The 21,092-nt window shown below is 39.2% G+C and overlaps 1 protein-coding gene across 22 annotated transcripts in view; it reads left to right on the top strand.

Moving 5' to 3' along the window:
- Mast4 (microtubule associated serine/threonine kinase family member 4) overlaps positions 1-21,092 on the top strand; it is a 594,077-nt gene that overhangs the window by 215,697 nt on the left and 357,288 nt on the right. For 2 of the 22 annotated variants that reach the window (XM_087189604.1, XM_087189603.1), the window contains exon 1: positions 1,349-4,398. The exons of 18 other annotated variants lie outside the window; for them this stretch is intronic. In XM_087189604.1, the coding sequence (XP_087045730.1) occupies positions 4,360-4,398 (39 nt within the window). In that variant the 5' untranslated portion in view covers positions 1,349-4,359. Of the gene's footprint in view, positions 1-1,348; positions 4,399-21,092 lie in introns of those variants that run through there. 2 more of the 22 variants (XM_087189610.1, XM_087189607.1) reach the window with 1 other exon arrangement.

The following is a 21,092-nucleotide window of genomic DNA, read 5'->3' as shown; positions in this document are numbered from 1 at the left end:
TGGTCATTGTTATCCAAGGTTCTCTTCACCATTTAAATTGACACAGTAATATGATGGTAGTCACAGTAGTGTATATTTGTATCCATTCTCATCAATGGTCTATTTCTCCTCTGTACTTTTTTTGTAATCTCACATTCCCTACCCTCCCTCTCCTCTTTAAAAAAATACAACACATTCACTGGCCATTGGCGGTTGTCTAATGAGTGGAAAAAGTAATCAGTGAATGAGTGGAGGGCTCATCCAGTTCGCCATGTTGACTTACCTCGGGGATGAACGGATATGGAGACATATGAACCTTTGCTCTGTTATCTTTAACTGAGTGGCTGTGGTGGTTGGAGCATTTTGTGGCTATTTGTCCATTTGTTGAGAAGTAGTGGTCATTGCTGGACTTACACAGAAAACATGTAGGGGAATTCCCACGCTGGATGGTGGTGAATGGACCACAAGCTGTACTTCTGGCACACTGGGAGCTTGAGTGGTGGGATGAGGGGCCAGGGCAACACAGTAGCCCCTGTGTCACTCCTGCCTCAGGCCCAGGAGCAGGGTGGAGGGAGAAATTGCCTTCTTTACCAGAAAAGGATCCTCTCTACTCTTATTGGATTTCAGTTGCCTTGGCTTCTGCATGGATGTTTAGAAGCAAGGGCTGAGAGGTACTGGAAGGGGTGGCCTGGGCTGGCAGAGAGGGGTACAGAGGTTATGTCTGGAAACCTCATGCATCTTCGTGCTGTAAAAACACTCTTGACCATGTTCCTCATAGTGGCTCCTTAGCATTCAGTTGCTGAAGAATGGGTAAAATTGAAAGATACTATGTCTTAAAGCAACCAATAAAGAACTAGGGAAGAGAGATAACTTGCTCTTAAGTGTGTGAAAGAAACCAGACCATGTAAATCAGACACTTGTGTGCTAATACTAGACATCATCACCTTGTCTACTGATCAATCTCCAAAGCCCCATCCATTCCTTTGTGAAAATGTGTGCAACCCAATGGTGGTTTTCCCCTTGAGTGTTTTGTTGGGATTTAGAATTGCTTTTGTTCCTGTGAGTCATTTAATTATAATAATTATTAAAATTTAAATTTAATACTTATTATAGTGACCATGGATCTTGAGTATTCCATTAAATGAGTTATGCCTATAAACTGGGCAAGGTGGTGCATGCCTGTAATCCCAGCACTGGGGAGGCTAAGGCAGGAGGAGTGCGATGAGTTTGAAGCCAGCCAGGTCTACACAGTGAGTTCAAGGCCAGCCTGAACTACATAGTGAAACCCTATTTCAAAGGGGGGGGGAGGGATGGAGGGAGGGGGAGAGAGAGAGAGAGATTTTCCTATAATAGATGGGCATGTGATAGTTTTAAAAGTCAAATATCACAAAGCCCCTGTCTTTAGATTACAATTAATGACAAAGCCCACCAGATTTTATTATTTGAACACACGTGTAAACATTATACACATTGAGCTTGATACTTTGAGAAGTGACTCACAATATTGTGACTATATTCCGTGCAGGTATAAAATCTAAAGAAAAAATGAGTTTATTAATGGAAATTAGTCTAGATCCCAATTATTACCTGTGAATAGTATCATCATTTAAAGTTTTTATTGCATTTAACACATGGCTTATCTTGATGAGAAAATATATAGCTAAGGGTAAATGTAGCAATTTTCCTTTTACTATTCCCTCTGCTAAGCCATTATTGCTTGATGTTATTTTTCAGCAGCCTTTTATTTTTGTCCCAAATGTTTTTGCCTCTGGCTGGTTTTATTTCTTTAAAATGTATGTGTATCACTTTGAGAAGTGATACATTTTGACAGGTAATCGATATTTTTTCATAGTAGATTTGATGCTGCGATGGTCATACTCCTCATCTTAGACTTAGTTAATGGCAGAATACTAACCTAGATTTTATCTCAAAATATTCCTTTGTTAAGAGACCTACTTTTCATCCTCAGCCAAATTCCTTTTTGTGTCTCCTGTGCACCAGGCAATTCCAGATGCATGGTGCCTAATATGCATGGAGCCTATTTATCTGAGGTGCACATTGCAGACTTTTGGACAGTGTGTCCTCGAAATGGCTTCGGATAGTACTTCCAACGAGCTTATGCCATTGGTCACAGAAGACACTGTGGGTTCTCTACTCTTTTTCTTCTTTTTCCCCTGGCAACCTGTGATCTTTACTATTTCAAGGGGAAAAATGCTTTCTGTTCTCTCTCCAGTGATCATTTGGTGCCCTCTACCAGGGATCTCCTGCTTTCGTAGTTCTCAGAGCAGAACTGTATATAAGAGCTCTTTTAAGAGTTGAGCTTTTGGGCTCAAGATTGTTTTTCAAAAGAGGCAGGCTTTCCTTCCACCTCTGTGGACAGTGACTCCAAGTTGGTAGATGCAGACGGACCTGCTGCCATAGCTTTGTCAGAGAAGACTTCACATTCAGAGAACTTTCATGTGCTCCTCTCTCAGAAGGCAGTTTGCAGGGGTTGGGGGAAAGGGGTAATGCTGGCTGTTTCCTTTGTTTTCATTGAAAAGAAAGGTCTTTCCTTTGCAGAGAAAGATTAAAGTACAAGGTGGCCAGGGAAGGATAGGGATCTATTTGGTTTGCAGATTGCCCAAAGATAGTGAGCCCATGTTGTAGCTCTCTCTCATGCTTTTTCTTTTTATTTCTTCATCTTTTATCCTTCAATGTAAACAAAATTTGTAGTTTTAAAAAATTGTTTCTTAAAATATGGTTTGTGTTAGAATTTATTGGTACACTTGATTTGAGTGATGACCTGTTTTGTGCTTTCTTTTTTTTCTTTCTTTTAGACACAGCATTCTTCTTTTACCTATAAGTGGAAGCTAAAAAGTCCCTAGGGCTTTGTGCTTAAGTGGTATCAAATCAACACACCTAAGTGCATGGCACTGTGACATGCTTCTGTGCTCAGGATGGTATCTTCTGACAAGGTTGCTCTTTGCGTGTCTGGAGACGTATGCAAAGACTGTTTGGAAAAATAAAATGCAATCAGTTTTCTTCAATGGTTAGATTCATAAATCCCTGAGTTATTTTTAATGACATAATCTAATTGATAGGAAGTATAATAGTGTGTTGACAATAAGGAAGGGACAAAAATAGAAGATGAATGGAGAAGGGCCTACTAGACACTTCTCCAGTTAGAAATCTCTAGATATCTGGATTAGGTAAAAGTCCAGGAATTATTGATTTTTAAAAAAAACTTTATGCCTGCCTTCTTGACTACCTTCCAAGAAAACAAATTTGCCTAACGGACAGAGTAAAGGAAGAAGTTGTTCTCAAACAGCAGATAGTCTTTGTATCTATTTTTCATGGCAGGATAGTTCTCTCAATTTAAATATCTTTAGGATAGAGATCAGGGGAATAATTTATTATAAATTGGTAATACTGCATATTGTTACTCCTGTGCCACGCCAGTAGTGAAAACTTAATATTCATCTCTTGGTTGCTTTGAATTGAAATAAGATGAGGATGAGCGGAATAAACAAGACGAAACAGACTGTGAAATTGCACGATGGGAATATTTTTTTCTGCTTATAGTCTATAAATAGGTTAATATTCTAACTAGTGATGGCTCTTAGACTTTCTTTCCCCTTCTTACATTTTAGTCAGATATCAATAGAACTAAGTTATCACCATGAGGGAAATTAAAATCTAAACTGGTTGTCTTTGGGCTAGGAATTGACAGGCAAGGTGTTTATGTAAATGATCGGGCTTCATGCTGAGAGGTACCAGTGTTTCTGGGAGGCAGGCTGGACTGCAGCAGAGCTGAGCCCTGGGCTTTCAGGTCTTCCTGCAGCCTGTGAGGTCTGCTACATTTTGTTTTCTTTGATGCCTTCAAAAAGATGAGTGCTAGGCATAGAGGTGCTGCTTGGCTGGCCAGCTGTGCCCTAGTTTTTCACTGTCCCAATCAGCCGCTGTCTTTTACGGAGGTGTCTGTCACCGTTGATTTACTTAACCACTTTGACCTGACAGTTGCTTCAGAAGGGGCTTGACCCGAAGGCACTGCCACAAGCCATTTACTGGTTGCCTGGAATGCCATGGCCAGCATTTCTAAGAACAACAAAACAAGGATCCCACAATTTCCCATCTAATAGCAAAAGCCTCCTCTGCCTGCCTGGTTAAACGCATTAGGTATCGGAGCCCACTTGCTGCTCTCTCCCTCCGAACTGCAAGCATCCGTGATCTCTGAAGTTGCAGGAGTGAATAACTAAGTGGACCAGCTGACTCCAGCCTCCAATCAGCTAGAGCGTGATGTAAGTGTTTAGCAGCTGCGGGGCTCTGAATTAGCGTGCCCAAGTGGAGGTAGTACAGCATGGCTAGACTGTGGTGAGAGGCTCAGAGAAAGCAGAGGGGGAGATGGATGAGTCCAGCATTCTAAGACGGAGAGGGCTGCAGGTAGGAGATTGTTCCATTCTTGACATGTAGCATTGTCAGTGCCCAGCCATTGAGGATTTAAAAGTTCCCTTGTCATTCCTTTACTGGGCATGCATATGTGGACAGTTCTTAGCATTTACTTGGCAACTAGATCCACCGGATCTCTAGTTACAGGTCGGACACATCACAGGGTTCAATGTGGGAGCTTCCTTTGTCAGCGACAGTAGATAAGACTTTTAGTTGGACACTTAGGTGGTTTGTTTTTTTGCTGGTTGTTCAAGAATAGTTAAATCGTGGCTGGCAGTGACAGCTGATGAGCTGATTTGGCAGTCTGTCAAGTGTGTCTGGGAAGTCTGTTGAGGGTAGCAACTCCGTCCATTCCTGGGAACATAGGACTCAGTTTTGCGTGGGGTTCAGTCTCCACCCGCTGGCATTTGTGTGACCTTCTGGCAGTTGTGTGCAGCTGCTGGGAGTCCCCCGTCAGTAAAATGAAAGTTTCTGCCTGCAGCAGAAATCAAAGTTCACTAAAATTTATATATGTTGAGATGAGGAAAGATATGTATCACACTGCCTGGCTTTTTCTGTGCCCAAGTTTTTCTAATTAAATTACTCTGACTTTAATGTACAAATGTATTCCAAGTTAAAACTTGGCAAATGAGAAAACTTGAAAGACACATCTGCTTGGCAGTTGGTAAGTTTAAGGAAGCCAAAACATAAGGATGTTCAAAATTAGTATGTTTAAACTCTTGATAACTCTTTTTCCTATGCATAAGGAATTTTTTTCTTTAGGAAAAAAATCTAATCCTTAGTCACTGTTGAACTCATTTTTGAAATTAATATATGCATGGTTCAGAACATATAATATATGGCACATTTGGAAATGGTTCCTTAATGGTCTTTTGAATCATAGATGGTCTAGCTGTCTGCTTTTTGTGCTATCAGTTATTAATACTGACATTATTTATATCACTGTAACATTATAATATTGTAGGCAAATTGAAGAATTAGTTGTAGGTAAACAAAAGAGGGATTAAAGAAGTTGGGGTTAAATGTCATCTATTGTTCCAAACCTAAGTAAACAGACTACCTCCTTAACGAATTCTGGTATGGTCATTGTTTTGAATGTACAGTGTGGTTAGTCAGTGCTGTGGATTTCCTTTTCTTTGTTTTCATCACCTCTATAAAGTTGTGGTAGTGCACAGCTGTTTGTGTGTGTTCCTGTCCTCTCTGGAGTCATTGGTTAAATACGGAAAGGGTCTTTGTTTAAAGGATGTTAAAATCTATTAAACTCTTAATAGTTTATATTGTTAATAAATTGATGGCAGTTCAGCTGAGAGTTATCCTTTAATTTATGTTAGGTGATTGTAAATGTATTTTTAGAAAAATTCTTTGTGTAGTTTTTCATTTCTGTAATCTATATGTTATCAAAACTTTATAGATAATTGAAAGCTATGGTGCTTTGGAAGGTTATAGATTTCATGGGCCTTTCGTTAGAGAAATAAAGGAATTATTTTGGTTACTTTAAATAATGGAACTATTGTCTATCTAAAAGACATACAACAAAACAAAGGAAATGTAGTATTAGAGTGCTAGATCTTCACTGTTCTTAAGCTACTTTTCCTACACCTGCCATCATCTACTATATAATGGCTAAAGAGTGGTATTATGAATGAGGAAAAAGTCTCATTGTCAGAAATAACAATATAAAAGTGCCTAAAAGTTATGCCACTTCATAGTTACCACTCCTCTCTGGCTTAAACAAAGTCTATTTTGCTCTTATTCCCATTATATCTGACATTTTATAAAATCACATGTACAGAGCAGCTATTTTAAGAAACTCTCATGTAAGAAAACTACAAAGTAAAAAACCTAAATATGTGTATTACAACAGATGTCACTGTAGAGCTCATAAGAGTAACGCCACCTAGTGAATTAAAGAATTCAGTTAATTTACAAATACAGCTATGTAGAGCTTTTCAACACACTAGTGATGTCCACCCCTAGTAGAAAGCCAGGCTGACATGTTGGTGATTCTGGCTCTGACCCACCGTTGCTAGGTAATCTGGAGCAAGCCGCATCTCTTGCAGGGCCTGTTTATTCTGTACAATGCACCATCTAACATATGACTTTTAAGTTTATTAAATAAAGATACAGGCATAATTGAATTTTAAAAGTTAAGACCATATAATAAACACATTAACTTATAGTAGGTTCTCAATAAATATTAAGAAGCAAAGAATGATTTCTATTCTTTATAGCACTATATTATCATTGCTAATGAAATAAAATCATTATTTTTTACTCCATATTTATTCTTTGATTTGTCTTTATGTTGGAATGATTATAAGTAATTCTAATAAACATTAATTTATAGGGATCATTATGACAGGTGACTATGTAGAATTTTATATAATGGAATCAAGGTATATGCACTGAATAGATACATAGTATGTGGAACTAACCAGCTCTTTGAATAACTTAAAGCCTAGTGTCAGAAATCTGAAAGATAGTATTCTAATGCCCTAAAATCTCATTTTATAATAATTCAGCATGTGCATAATGTAAAATCTTTAGTATGTATTTAGAACCTATTTTTAAAATCTTGGTACCCCTAGATCTTCAAAACAGACATACCAGTGGTATTTTTAAAATTTAGACTTTGAAAAATTGTTTTAGTCAGAACATACAATGTCTTAGTGTGTGATTAACTCACAAAATGGCAGCACAACTAAGTTATTCATCTGACACAACTGCACTTTTCTCTCTTTTCTGGGAACTATGCTAATATCTCCAGTCCTATTGATAACACTTAAGTCACTCCCTTTGAAACAAGAGGGAGAGGAAGAGACCCTAGTCAGAAGCTAGAAAACTTCTCAAATTGCATCTCCAAACATTGGAAAATCTGATAGATGGATGGGGTTGGACAGATCTTGGACTTGGGGCAATTTGAATTTCTAGACAGATTTAATTCATCAAAGGGTAACTGGCTCCTTTTGGACTAGACATCTTTCATACATGGATCATATTTTTCATTGCCAGAGAAATTAATTGTTGTAGTGATTTCTGTTATCTTTCCCTTGTATTTGTTTGTATGAAGGTGTCCCTCTCCCTAATGTGATAGATTCCAGGGCTGGAGAACAATGAACAAGAGGCATTGCCCTGGCAGGCGGAAGTCACTGCAAGGGAGAGGGTTATCCCAGAGATGCCTCCTTGGATTCCTTTCTTATCTTTTCAGGCTGTGCCCAGTCTGGGATCATCTTCTCCTGATGACTTTCCTCCCTCAAGTAAATATTACTATTTGAGTCCACTTCCAGATTGTCACATGCACCTATAATGGGTAAAAATTTATTTTCCTAAATTTACTTTGTAGTGCAGTTAAACATCAATAAGAAAACAACTAAATGCTTATAATTTAGACTTCTAAATTTATGAGTATATTTAGATTTTCTTTCTCTTTCTCCTATACCTGAATTCACATTCCCAAACTTATTTAAAGGTTAATTTAAAACAATAAGAAATAGTGAGATATATGTTTAGCATGTGGGAAGGGAATGAAGAAATGGAGTTGGGAGGGAGGGGAGAAAAATGAGATTTAAAAAGGAAAATGTAATATATTATATATATGTACCAAGTCCCTATGAGAAATGTGATCATTATATATTACAAACATGTCCAAAAATAAATAGACAGCAGAAGGAATCCAAAAAATGGAGGGAGAGGAAAGGGATAAAAATGAATTAAGAAATGTTGTGTGTATGTACCAACTCCCCATGATGAATGTAAACACTATGTACTATACACATGTATTAATAAAAAATAAACAAAAAATAGCAAACAGCCAACATCCTTAACTGGGCCTAGCCTCAGATGTTCCACTGCCCTCAGTCTAGACTTCCAGTGTAGAAAGCAAAGAAGCAGATAGACCCTTCACATTCTGCCTAGGTATCTAACCACCTTATTTTGTCCCTGAATGTGGATCATTTAAGTCATAACACCTTGATGTTTCCCCTGTGTCAACTTTGGTATAATTATGGGTGTGTTTACAGTTTACCTGAAATTCAATAGCAGGATCATTATGTGGGAGTAGGATTCCATCTCTACTAATTTGAACACTCTGCATAGCTATAGGGAGAAGTCTAATGGGAGGATTTAATGGAAACATTTATGTTAATATTCCTTTTGGGGATAAGGTACTTTTGTTCTTCAGTAGCTCCAGAAAAACAGAGGATTCTGCGGGATAGGAGGAATCAAGATAATAAATGAAGTTTTGGTAGATACGGGAACCTACTTTGTTAGATAAATGGGAGATGTATCTAAATGGTATTTCTTATCCATTGGATGAGCTCAGTTTCTGCCTTGGAGGAGACATGATACTGCAGTTCAGCTTCCTGATCTATGGGGGATAGGGATGGTGTGCCCTCAGATCTATGGTCTGAAAAATTTCATTTTGTTTTCTAAGAATTGTTTATCTTAACAGTGTAAAATAAGCAACTTGGATGGTTACCAGCTCCTCTTTTGTACCGACTCTCCTATGTAGCAGTTAAGAATCCAGAATATTGACATCTCTGTATCTTCTCTCAGTGAAACAATGGCCCTCTGTTCCTCCTGATTCCCACCCTTCATTTGTCCATCTCTTGTCCCCTGACTGAGCCTGGTCAGCTGTGCCATAAACTTGCATCTAAAATCTAGATCTTCCTGCCCTCTTTCATGCCTGGAATACCGAGCTATCTGGTGTCCTCTGAGATCAGATCACTTTCCTTTAATCCATCCTGCTTCTCATCTCAACTTGCATAACTGTCCCCTGCTTTACAATCCCTATCAGACTTTCCATCATCTACCCCAGAATGATATAAAAACTTTACACGCTGGTCATTTTCATTTAGCTCACAGTCTACCTTTCTGGTCTCATCTTTAATTCTTTGCCTTCCACACCCCTGTTCTCACCTCCTCTCCTGCATGCTTTGGGATCTCCAAACTTCATACGTCTTCTTTTCCTGTAAATACCTTTCTTTGTCTTGCCTGAGTTTTTCCTTATTAAGGACCAAAGTAAATTCTAAATTTTTCACAAAATTTTTCTTATTTAGGGGCAGGGATTTAGCTCAGTGGCTCCGCCTCCTGCCTCTCAAGCACAAGGTCCAGAGTTTGATCCCTAGTACCAAAAAAAAAAAAAATCCTATTTATTGCATCCCATTCTGAAATTTATAATAGTCCATTGTGTGTTTTATGCAAGCCTAAACTTACAGCATGATGCATTTTTAAATTATTTAGAATTATTTCATTTTCTATATTTTACCCTAAAACTATACACTCATTGAAGATTAATGGTTTTAGAGTCAGACATGTATTTAATGACATTGAATAGCTCTGGCATATTTTAACCACTTTGAATCTCTGTGTCTGTAAAATGGAGACATCAAAGAAATATTTAAAGACTGAAGGAGATTGGAAATCTTTTAGGACAGAATGGGGCATGTAGTACTTACTCATTTAACTTTAGTTCTTTTCCCTCTAATGCCATGAAGCATTGAATCTGGTAATTATAATTGTAAGTAATTAATTAAATACTGTGTGGGTTTCAGACAGGGTCTAGGCAATGAAAAGATGGCATGCAGTAATTAGATGATTTGAGGAGCGTTTCATAAAGGGATTGTGTAAAAGATATAGGGAGGTACCAGGAAAGTTTAGAGGATGGTGGATTACCAGAGACTAGAAGCACTAGGGAGCTATTACCATCTCTATGTGTGAAAGGAGTTGGGGTGAGGGAACCCGGACACAGAGCAGGCATGAGACAGGAGCAGTATCCTTAGGTACAGGAACACAGTCAGCCATGGGGCTTCTCAGGGAGGTGTGGGATGTTTATTTTCCTTGTCCTCCTGCACTCTTATGTAAACCCATGAATGGAAGCCAGAGGGCAAAGAAGCCCATGGACTCTGGGACCCAGGGAGGGGTGGAGGGCAGGTCTGGGTGGGCAGGTGAAGTGCAGCCAGGATGCTTTACATCAACACAGCTTGAACCGCCCGATGTTCTGAGCATTTGGTCAGCAGAAGCCCATGTTCACATTTCTTAGTGCACATCACTGGGACCTGAACTGTGTCCAAGCATGTGAACAGATTCGAAGCAGCTTTTTGTGGCAAGTCAAAGGCGCCTGCCATTGCCCTCTGTTGTGCAGTGGTGAGGCAGTCTCTCCAGTCAGGCCCTGAAACCTCAGGGATTGGGCCCTTCCCTTCCATTTCAGGGTGTGAACCCCATGGCTCTCCTTTGAGTGTGTGGAGGATACCTGTGTTGTGGGTCCTGTCAGCAGTCTGTCTTGGATCGCTCTGCTCTACAGATGCCGGGCAGGTGTGGCTGGAAGAAGTGAGGTGTGAGAGGAATAGCCCAAGAGACCTCTTACTGTTCATCTCCTAAAGGCCCCGAGGTCTGTCCTGCAGCAGGTTCATGCACCAGGTTGTGGCACACGTACGCCGTCCATCTCTGCTGCCTTAAAAACCTCTTTGCAGAATTACAACTTCGTGTTACGTCCTTGGCTTTTATTGAGGGTCAATAAAAGGAAAGATGAAAAAACATCTTTATACTCTTTGTAAAACTCCCCCTGAAGCCCTATCCATTATGCTGTGCAATCTCTCTTATATTAGACTCACATGATAAATTAGCTTTAAGTTCAGCAGTAAAAAGCTCCTCCCTCTCTAGATGAGTGAATTTGCATCTTTCAGTGATGAGAATGTGTGTGTGTATCCTGTGTCTTTCCACTTGTGACTTAGCTGCTCAGGGCTGTTTCATACTCAGTTGCAGCAGCTTTCTGGATAAAATTAACTACCACTTCGTTGTTTAGTTCTTGGTTTCTTCTTTTAAGAGTTGTGTATTTTTGTTTATAATACCTTTTTAAAATCTTTCATTGCCCCAGAAGAAGCTGTAAAGTAGATAATATCTAAAAATTTAGGTAATGTTGCACTTAAAACAAATTACTTAAAAGATAACAGAAGACAAAAGGAGATTAAAAGACCAGCTAATCAATAAACTAGATAAACTATAAAAATTGAGAATTATATGAAAGGTATGCATGCAGCGATCATTTTATTGTTGGCACTGGGGTCTAATTAAATTAAACAGTGTTTTGAATTTATTAGAAACCTATTTCTAGGAAAGAAATTTAAAGGAAATTATGAAAAACAATACAGGTTTTTAAAAGTATCTTAGAAATGACACATTTTTCTTTGAAGCAACCAGGCCCGTGGAGATTGGCAGATGACTTAGAGATACCTATGCTAGAGGACATTTTCATTAAAATTATTCTTTTGCCAGATATTTAATGATATGGGGAAAGGCTGACAAAAATAATGTCTATTGAAAAAAAGCAGAGATTACCATTGTATATATGATATATGTAAAATTTTTTATAAATGTCTGCCAGCGCATATGCATATACATGTGTGTGTGAGCCAGAGGTGAGTGTGTGTGTGAGTGTGTGTGTGAGTATGCATGCCAGGTGTGTGCTCCAGTCTAGTGGGATGAAGGAATGAGCCTGCCTGGACTTCAGAGTGCTCAAGGTCATCTCTACCACTTATTAACTGTGTGATGTTGGCAGCACTATTTAATTCCTCTACAATATAGCGCTAGCACTTATTCACAGAGTTGCTCAGGATGAATTAAAATGAGGTACAAAAAGCCTAAAACAATCCATGCTAGCTAACATTTATTGAGAATCTATTTTCTTTCATCATTATCATTTAAAATGATAAGAAAAATACACTAAAATGTTAATGTATCTTAGTGGGCTCATACAGTTTTTTCTTTCAATAGCTCTATAGTGTGTGCTACATTATAATCAGTCAAAAAAATGGGTTTAGGCAGCCCATTTTTATTTTTGATTCATTGTCTAAGAAAAACTTTTAGGGGACTTGGTGCCATCAGTGAAAGTTTCCTAAGAATAACCTTTTATTTTGTGCAAAGTTTTGGACTTGAGAAAAAGTAAATCGTGTCTAATGTCATGCATGTCACCAGAGCCTAGGACAGTGCTTTGGCCACAGCTGGCTGCTCTTGAGAAGCATCTGGAGAGCTTCTGAAGGGCTCTGGCTGGGATAGGATCCACATCAATTCAATTAGCAGCTCACAGTGCATGCAGCCAGGGTTGGGACCCACGGCTCCTAGGGAATTAAGCGTCCACGTAACCCCCGAGCATGGACTGTACAACTTCTGTACTGCAGATATATGATTGAACAGCCTTTAAAAGGTGTATCAGAGCTCGGACTCTATTCTTGCAGTGAGACCTGGGATTGTTTCCTTAATGGAGATGCGGGTGGAGGTTGCACATACTCACTGTTTTTATTTTTTGGGTTCTCAAATGACAGCAGTGATAGTCACATCAGAGCTCACCCCAGGGGTGCAATTATTTTAGTGAGGTGGCTAGAGGCAGCCCTGGATCATTACCCCCCATAGGACCCACAGCCCTACTGATGTCCAGGTGCAATTTTACATTTTTTAAACTGCTGCTCCATGCTCCAGGGTTTACAGCAGAAAACTACCTCAGAGGCATGATAAAACATTGCTTTTCCTCTTGAAGCATCCTCCTAATGTTAAAGATAATGAATGCTTGTGGTTTGGGATGGAACCTTTCTCATAGATGCTCTTGAGGAGGATATATGTTTGAGTTCTCAGAATATTGGTTATTTTACTTAGACTATGAATGTGTGTGCCCTTGACTTGAGTGATCAAGCTCAGAACAAATGTATATGAATGATGATAATGACATATATTAAACAGGTTTGTGTCAAGACCATGTGTTATATCTTCAATATATACTTTTTGCTTTTCTCCGGGCTCTAGTAAGAAAATGAATGATGTGTACTGAGCTGTGAGGGGTTATAGAATGGGAGAGAGAGAGAGAGATTTTCAAAACAGCACATGCTGCACACACATCAGTTGTGATGCAGGGGCCCCGGGGATGGTGACTAAGACAGTGGCATTAGTGTGGTGACCTGTTGATGGTCGGAAAAGGAAAGATGGAAGAAGCTGGAGGTGCCTCCCAGGTCTCCTGAGTTAGGGAGTGGAAACAAAGGGAAGAAGTAAAAGTGATCTGGATGGTGAGAAGGTGGTTAATTGGTTCTGTGCATCTCGCCTCTGAAGTGTCTGGGGAGGCCATCACTGGGAGATGCTCAGGAAGCACTTGGGCATGTAATTTTAGACCTCCAAAGAGGGGTTGAACCTGGACAGAGAGCGAATCCATCAGCAGTGATAATGAATTGAACTAGACTATGAGTAAGGAACAAACAAAGTTTTTCTCAGACTAATGGTTTCTGTTATAATAGTTTTCAAGAATTATGCTGTAATGTGTATTTTAACACTTATTTTGCAGGAATGGTTAAAATTACATAGTGCACAAAATAGTTTTATGGTTAGTGTCAGGCCTTGAAAATAATGCATCTCATTTTGAAGATACATATATATATATATAATATATATATATATATATATTTGCAAATTGCTTGTAACTTTGACAACTTGCCTACAAGTCTCATTCCATTACAGTTTTGAATAAGCAGAATGAAACATCTCAAAACTAGAGGCTGTAATGGAAAAAGTAATTCAGTCTTAAATGAAGATGATGAGGTTTGTACCACAATGCTTGAAACAGAGTGAATTTAGAACCTCAGTGAGATTACATCAAATTCAGCCAAGATTTTTGTTCCATTTGAATGGAATATTTGTAATTGAAGGTAAGCGGTTCAACTAAGAAAGACATATGAAAGGTACAATTTTATCTGTTTTCTGACACTCTGTTTCCAATTTTTTTGCACATATGTGTACACAAAGTCATTAAATTATATTGATAATAAAAAAAACCTAAACCCTTTTTGGGAGGAGCCAAAATATGAGAACTAACTTAATTGTATTAGCAATGCTTTCTTCCTGAGTTCCTGCCTAGTAGTTTGACATGTTGAGAAAATGAAAATCCACAGCAATGTGGTGAGGGAGTCATGGGCAGAATCTACCACATTGAACTCAGAATGGTTGTAGAAAATACTAAATATTTTCTGGTAGTTTTTTTGCTGCCCAAAGTTAGAAGCCAGTCTTGATATATATCATTTCATGTGATTTTCATTATAATGATTTTTATCATAATCTTCATGAGAGATAATAATAGTTTTGTACTTCCTAATGATCTATCCCAATTTTAGCATTATGAAAGTAAAGACTGGATAGTACTTTTGATTTGATTATTTATACTTTTTGTTAAAACTTTATTTCAAATGTGATTTGTGAAGCTTGCAGCTTCATTTTCCATGATCTATTTAGCAATCCAACTGAAAAGCCTTATGGTAAATGAGTCAAGTTTGATAATGTGATAGATTCAGTTATTGTCTTAATTCTGTCCTCCCTGTTAGTAGAAATGTGTTCACTATCTTATCATGGCCTCATGGTGACCAAGGGTAAGTTTTCCTTACTTGACTTTGGCCTCAAAGTCATGGCTACCAAGCAGTCGGTGGGTATATCACAGAGTATTTAAATAAGCTTGTTGCAGTTTCATAACATCTTTTCTTTCATAATCTATCATGAAAAAAACATGTCCTGAGCAGCACACATAACCTGGATCCTAGCACAAACTCCTGTGGGGCTGATCTCTACAAACGTACATAGTGGAGGAAAGAGCAGCAGATCCAAATTCTACCTGCAGATTCGAGAACAGTTAGTTGCTTGTCACTGTCAGCCACTGTTTTGTGAGTGGTTGCCCAGCATATGATGACAACAGTGATTCCTCATAATGGGGACAGGCATATGTGTAGATAAGAGCAGTGACCCTGAAGTCTACGAAGCTTCTGTCTGAATGCTGATTCGTCATTCACTCACTGGCTTCATTTTTTTGGACATGCTTCTCCTTTCTAAACTAGTTTTGCCATCCATAAAATATACTAACCACCTCTCAGGAATGTTGTAAATTACTTTGAGCAGTGTCAAGCAGATGAAGAACATCCTAGGTGTATAGTAGGCTGTGACTGCTGTTACTGCTGTACCTGTAGACAGGTGAGTTCTCCTTCTCTTCTGCTTCCCTTGCATCTGTGCTTTGCCACCTCCTTCTCTGCAGCACACAGGTTTAACTTGTCAGGCTTAGTTTCCTCTTCTGTCATATGAAGATGCTAACCTTTACCTTGTGGGATTATGAGAACTATACCCAAAGTAAGCAAATGCCCATCTTAGTCAGTTTGGGCTATCATATAGCACAACGATGTATACTGGTGGCTTTAACAGCAAACATTTCATAATTCTGGAGGCTGCAGAGTCCAAGATGAAGGTACCAGCTAGTTTTGTGTGTTGTGGGTAGTCTCTTTCTCCAGAACATCACATCTTACTGCATGGCAAGAAGAGATCTTATGTTTCTTACTTTAGTAAGGACATTAGTTGCATCATAAGGACTCCATCTTTATTCCTCATCTAACTAACTCCCAAAGGCCTCACCTGCAAATATAATCACATTGTGGTTAAAGATTTCAACTTACAAACTTTTTGGGGAGAGGGGAGTACAAAAATTCAGACTACATTGCTAAATGTGACCAGGTGAGTAGATTCTTAACTTTGCCTTGGTATTATGTATTAGTTTATGTTCACTACCCATATATTCTTTCATTGTCATTTTTTTAAACTCAATTATTTCTTAGTTTTGGAGTGCCTATGATGATCCAAGCATAGCACCTTGCCCTTTTGGTTTCTGTTTCTAGCAATCCTTGTTTTACTAAAAGACTATAGAAGGCAACAAAGGAAGAAACAAAAAGTACTGCAATTAGAAAGACATGATGTATTTATTGATAAGATTATTCAAATATGTAGTAAGGTTATTCAGATATGTAGTATGTGTATTAACTATATTTTGCTCCTGTGGGCATTTAGATGGAAAAGGAAGACTTAAAAAAAAGACTTAAAAAGACTTAAAAAGTGTAGCTAATGTGGAGCTAGTAAAGGCTTTTGATCACAGGATTGCAAGATGCTAATTAGGATCCATTCAGCCTTAGAGTACTTAGTGACTGGGGTTGAGTGTGGAGTCGCAGGGGGCTCCTATGTACAGCAGGTCTATACAGTCTTAATCAGTACATTGGGGTTGGCATCGAAAATGCCTTTGTTTTAAATGGGCAAAAATTGCCACCTTTTTACCTGCTGGAAAAATGTTTTGATGTGGTCTCAGTCTTTTGATTTTTAACCGTTCTCCACACCCCCCTCCCCTTTTTTTACAACCATTGTTGGGTCACTTTCTCATGTGAGTTTGGTGACCCCATCAGTTGTTATTGCACTGTATGCTTCCTACCCAGAATTTGTTCCACAGAAAATCTGTGTCCTGAACATACTTGCCTTGAAATTATATTGATGTGTGTATCAGCTGGAATAAGTTTTGAACTCTTGGATATTAACTTCTGTGTGCCACTTTCTCTAGAAGCTAATTGACTGATTTGGGGTAGGAGGAAAGATGAGAGCCTATACATTTGGCCAATTTCACAGAGCTTACCTTGCAAGCTATTGAAATGCAAATCCAGGTTATGTTTAGAGACTAAGAATTCACACACTCATTTCTTTGTTTTCTTCTGAAAAATAAGCATTCAAAATTCATGCACATTTTATTATTCATGTGCTTTATATTTAGGTTCTGCTTGTATGTCTAGATAAATCCTATCACCATTATTTAAAATTTCATGAATGAAAGTTTGCATCTCTGATGCCACACTAGCATAGACAACTTTAACCAATCAAACTAATTTGAAATGTGGTGCTTAAATGAGTTCTTGTGTGTGTCTGAGTATATGCATTTACATATAACCTATGTCACTGTCTTATCAATGCTGTGTATACTCAAATCTCTTCTATGTACAGTGCATAAGAGTTCAGAACAACATTACATTATTTTCCTCTAGAAAAACTTGATTCTTTACTATGTGGTGTTTAAAAGGATTCTGTGAAACACAGTATTGATGTCAAAGCACTTTTTCTGTCTAATAGTTACGATGTTAGTGATCCTGAAAGAGAATACTCCTTTCTTTGCTGTCCATTCACTGGTACTTTCAAGCCATCTACCACTTTTAGAAAGAATTTTTGTGGACAGCAAGACATTTCCCCTGTCATTTGATCTGGTCTACAAATTAGCCGTCCTGGAACAATTAACACCGTCAAGGATCCTTTTTCTGAAGCTATGGTCACTTTACCCTTAAGAAAGGAGAGTGACGAGTGACGTCCTTAGTCAGATCCAGGACCCCCCAACTCAGGGTCCTGTCTAATGCCTGTCAGTGGCATTCACATTTTCTGAGAAAGGCTTCAGTAGCCGACTCTCCTACATTACAGGTGGAAGAAGGAACACAGATTTAGGTGAAATTCTTTGTTTTCTGTCTCTGTGGAGGAATAGTTGTGGAGGCTTGAATTAAGATTTCTGTCACTTTCTGGGAGCTTTATCAAAAAGGACTATATCAATTCTCTGTAATCTGGAAGATTCTGTGATTTCAAGGAAGGGTGGAAATCCGAATTACTCTGAGCAAATAAATATCCATGGGAATTTTGATAGGCTGGCCAAAGTAGATCAATGGCCATACTTCTGGCACAAAAGTTTTGCACAGATTATTGAAATGGGATCATTTTGCATACTTTTATGAGTTATTTCAGTTTTAAGCCCTCTTTTCAGATTTGGTGATGTAGATGTGCTGTCGTGGATAATGGTTGGGGTGGTGAGCAGTGGCTCCATCATTTCCTGCCTCCTCACACTAGGAGGGTGTCCCTCATTATAAAAGTCCTTCCTGTCATTGTCAGTGCTTTCCTAGACTGAAACCTCGTGTGAAGTCTGGCATTCATCCCTAATAGCTGGTCCAGGCCAGTCCTGACGGCATGAACATGCATGCATATATTTGGGGTGGGCCAGGTATTGAGCTGTTACAAATCCCCTCCTACCTTGGGTTCTCTCAGTTCAGGACTCATATGACCTTTTAAACTTTCAGACAAAGACACAGAATGTTCCTTTCCATCCATATCAGCAGTTACTTTGGATATAGTATAATAATGTTGATTTGACTTGGGGATTTTGTATCTCTTTGCTGCAAAAGTGATCAATTCTGTTCTTCCTAGCATCCCATTTCTTCCATCTCTTCTTGCTACTAACTTGTGATCTATGGGAATCCTTTTAGTACTGTGGGATCATTATTGGACCAGTCTCATGGGAATGTTCATTCACTCACCCAACAGGTATTTGTTATGCACTTTTACTTTGCATTAGGAGGGAGCACATGGACAAAGAAGGCTCAATTTCTGCTGACCACTAGGAGCTTATGGCCGGAGGAGGTGGAGACAAAAGACAAGTAACTAGACGGTTACACATAGTTACAATTTAAGGTATCACTTTATTAAGGACCAAATAGGGAAATAAAAAGAGAGACATCTATTTATTGGACAATATATATTTGATAGTCTTCTGGTATTATTTTATGAGGTACTCAGTGCCAGGCTCTGTCTTGGCCCAGAGGAGAATTAAGGCCTAATTGGCCTCCTGTATGAGCACAGAGGAGAAAGGCTGCACTTAAGGGTGATTGCCTATTAGAGAAAAGTTAAGACCGCAGAGGTTAAGTCGTTTACCAGAGAATGTACTAATGGATATTGGAAACCAGATGAATCTTGTGTTACCTTGATTGCTTGTGCACTTGTTTGGCTGAATAAAAGCGAGGTGAGCCGAAGGCTCTGGGCTCCTCTGCCTGCTAGAGGCCTGAGCCCCATTGCTGTCCACCTGTTGAGCTGACTCCATTTCTCTTTGTTATTCATTCTAGTTTGCCCTGGGTCAGGGAGAACAAAGTAAAGGGTCTGGGTCCTGGAGGGAGGCCACCAGGTGAGTTGGCTACAAGTGGTGCCCCAGTGTGGGACTCAAAGGCAGTATTCTAAGTGCTTTATAAGTATGAGCTTATTTCATTTCTGTAGTAACCCTTTGTGGGAATTGCTGTAATCCTCCTTTTTTAAAGGAGAAAATTGGAGTATTACCTAAACTTTCGTTAACACTTAGGCCTAGTAAGTGATGCTGGCTGCAACCTTGGACTCAAGTCCAGGTGGTTTGGCCACCTTCTTAATGACCTTAATGACCCTGTGAGGCTTTTTTGCCTCTGAGGTATGAGAGACTGCATGGGTGTGCTGATAATGATCATCAACAGTGAGTTCTCTAGGAGTAGTGTATAGGAAAATGTATGCTGTGCTTTGGGAGAGGTTTGTCCCCCAGAGGCACATGCTTAGGGGCTTGGTCTGTGGGAGCTGATCCGACCTTTCAGACATAGGGTCCAGTGGGAAGTTCTTAGGGCTATGGGGCACATGCCCTTGGCTGAGGTTAAGGTGTTTCTGATGGCATCCTGGTCAGCTCTCCTGAGAGGACGCTTATCAAAGGCTGAGCCTGCCTACAGCCTGTCTCTTGCTGCCTCCCTCCATACTGTGTGCTCCTTCCTCCCCCACACACCCTGTTGTCTGCCAGGATGTCCTCACCACAGCACTGCTGATTCTCCTTAAATCTCCAGAACTGTGAGCTAAATAAAGCCCTTTTCTTCATAAGGAGCCTACCTGAGGTAGTTCATAATAGTGATGAAAAGGTGGCTGATGTAACAAGGAAACCCAGAGATGGATGTTGAAGGGTGTCTATGGGCAGGTGTAAGCAGGACAGAAAACTGGTAGTAAGTTGCACTCACTCATACTTCCTCAGTAAACTTAAAGAGCAGTAAGCATGTTGTATTTTTCCACCTGTATGCTTAGAGCAGAACATCAATTCTAGACATTTCATCCATGAGGAGGATTAAATGATGTCCATAGTTGCACTGAACTGGCAACAAAAGGGGATCTGGAAAAAATGACATCAGAAATTATTTCTCAGATAACAGGAGAAATTGTGCCCCTAGTGCAAGACATGATTAATAAATCTAGAGAGGAGCTCAGGAGCATGATGGAATCCCAACATAGGAAACAAATGGAATCCATAAAACAGATGCAAATACATTTCCAGGACATGAAAAACTCCATTGAAAGTCTACACAGCAGAATGAGCCAATATGAGGACAGAATTTCAGATATAGAAGATAAGATTGCAATTAGTGACCAGGAAAAGAAAAATTGCTTCAAAATTATGAGGGAACATGAGAAATCAATCCAGCAGCTGCTAGATGATGCAAAGAAGAATAACATAAGACTGATTGGGCTCAATGAAGAAACAGGAGAGAGTGTGCAGATGGCATAAAACCCTCTTCACAGAAATAATGGCAGAAAACTTCCCAAGCAGGGGAAAAGAGCTTGACATACAGATAAGTGAGGCATATAGGACTCCAAATAGCCTTGATCAAAAAAAAATCTACACATAGGCATATAATTGTTAAGATTCCAGAAACACAACAGAAGAAGAAAGTTCTCCAAGCAGTCAGAGAAAAGAAACAAATCACATACAAAGGAAAGCCCATCAGAATCACAGCAGACTTCTCAACACAAAGCCTCAAGGCAAGAAGAGCTTGGAGTGACATATTCCAAGCCCTAAAAGAAAACAGCCTCCAACCCAGATTGGTGTACCCTGCAAAACTATCTTTCAAAATTGGTGGAGAAATAAGATACTTTCATGATAAAGAGCACCTTAGGAACTTTGTGAATACCAAACCAGCACTCCAAAGAATTTTACACAATAGCCTAGGAACAGACATTGAGGATCAGAACCCCAGGAAGCAAAGCAGAATGAACCCATCTGGCAT

The sequence above is a fragment of the Heterocephalus glaber genome, unplaced genomic scaffold (assembly GCF_053883595.1).
Source record: "Heterocephalus glaber isolate CG9 unplaced genomic scaffold, H.glaber_assembly_v1.0 deba00001543, whole genome shotgun sequence".
In the NCBI taxonomy this organism is placed as follows: domain Eukaryota; kingdom Metazoa; phylum Chordata; class Mammalia; order Rodentia; family Bathyergidae; genus Heterocephalus; species Heterocephalus glaber.
Note: the sequence above shows the minus strand (reverse complement) of the source record. Positions and strands in the feature narration are given on the sequence as shown.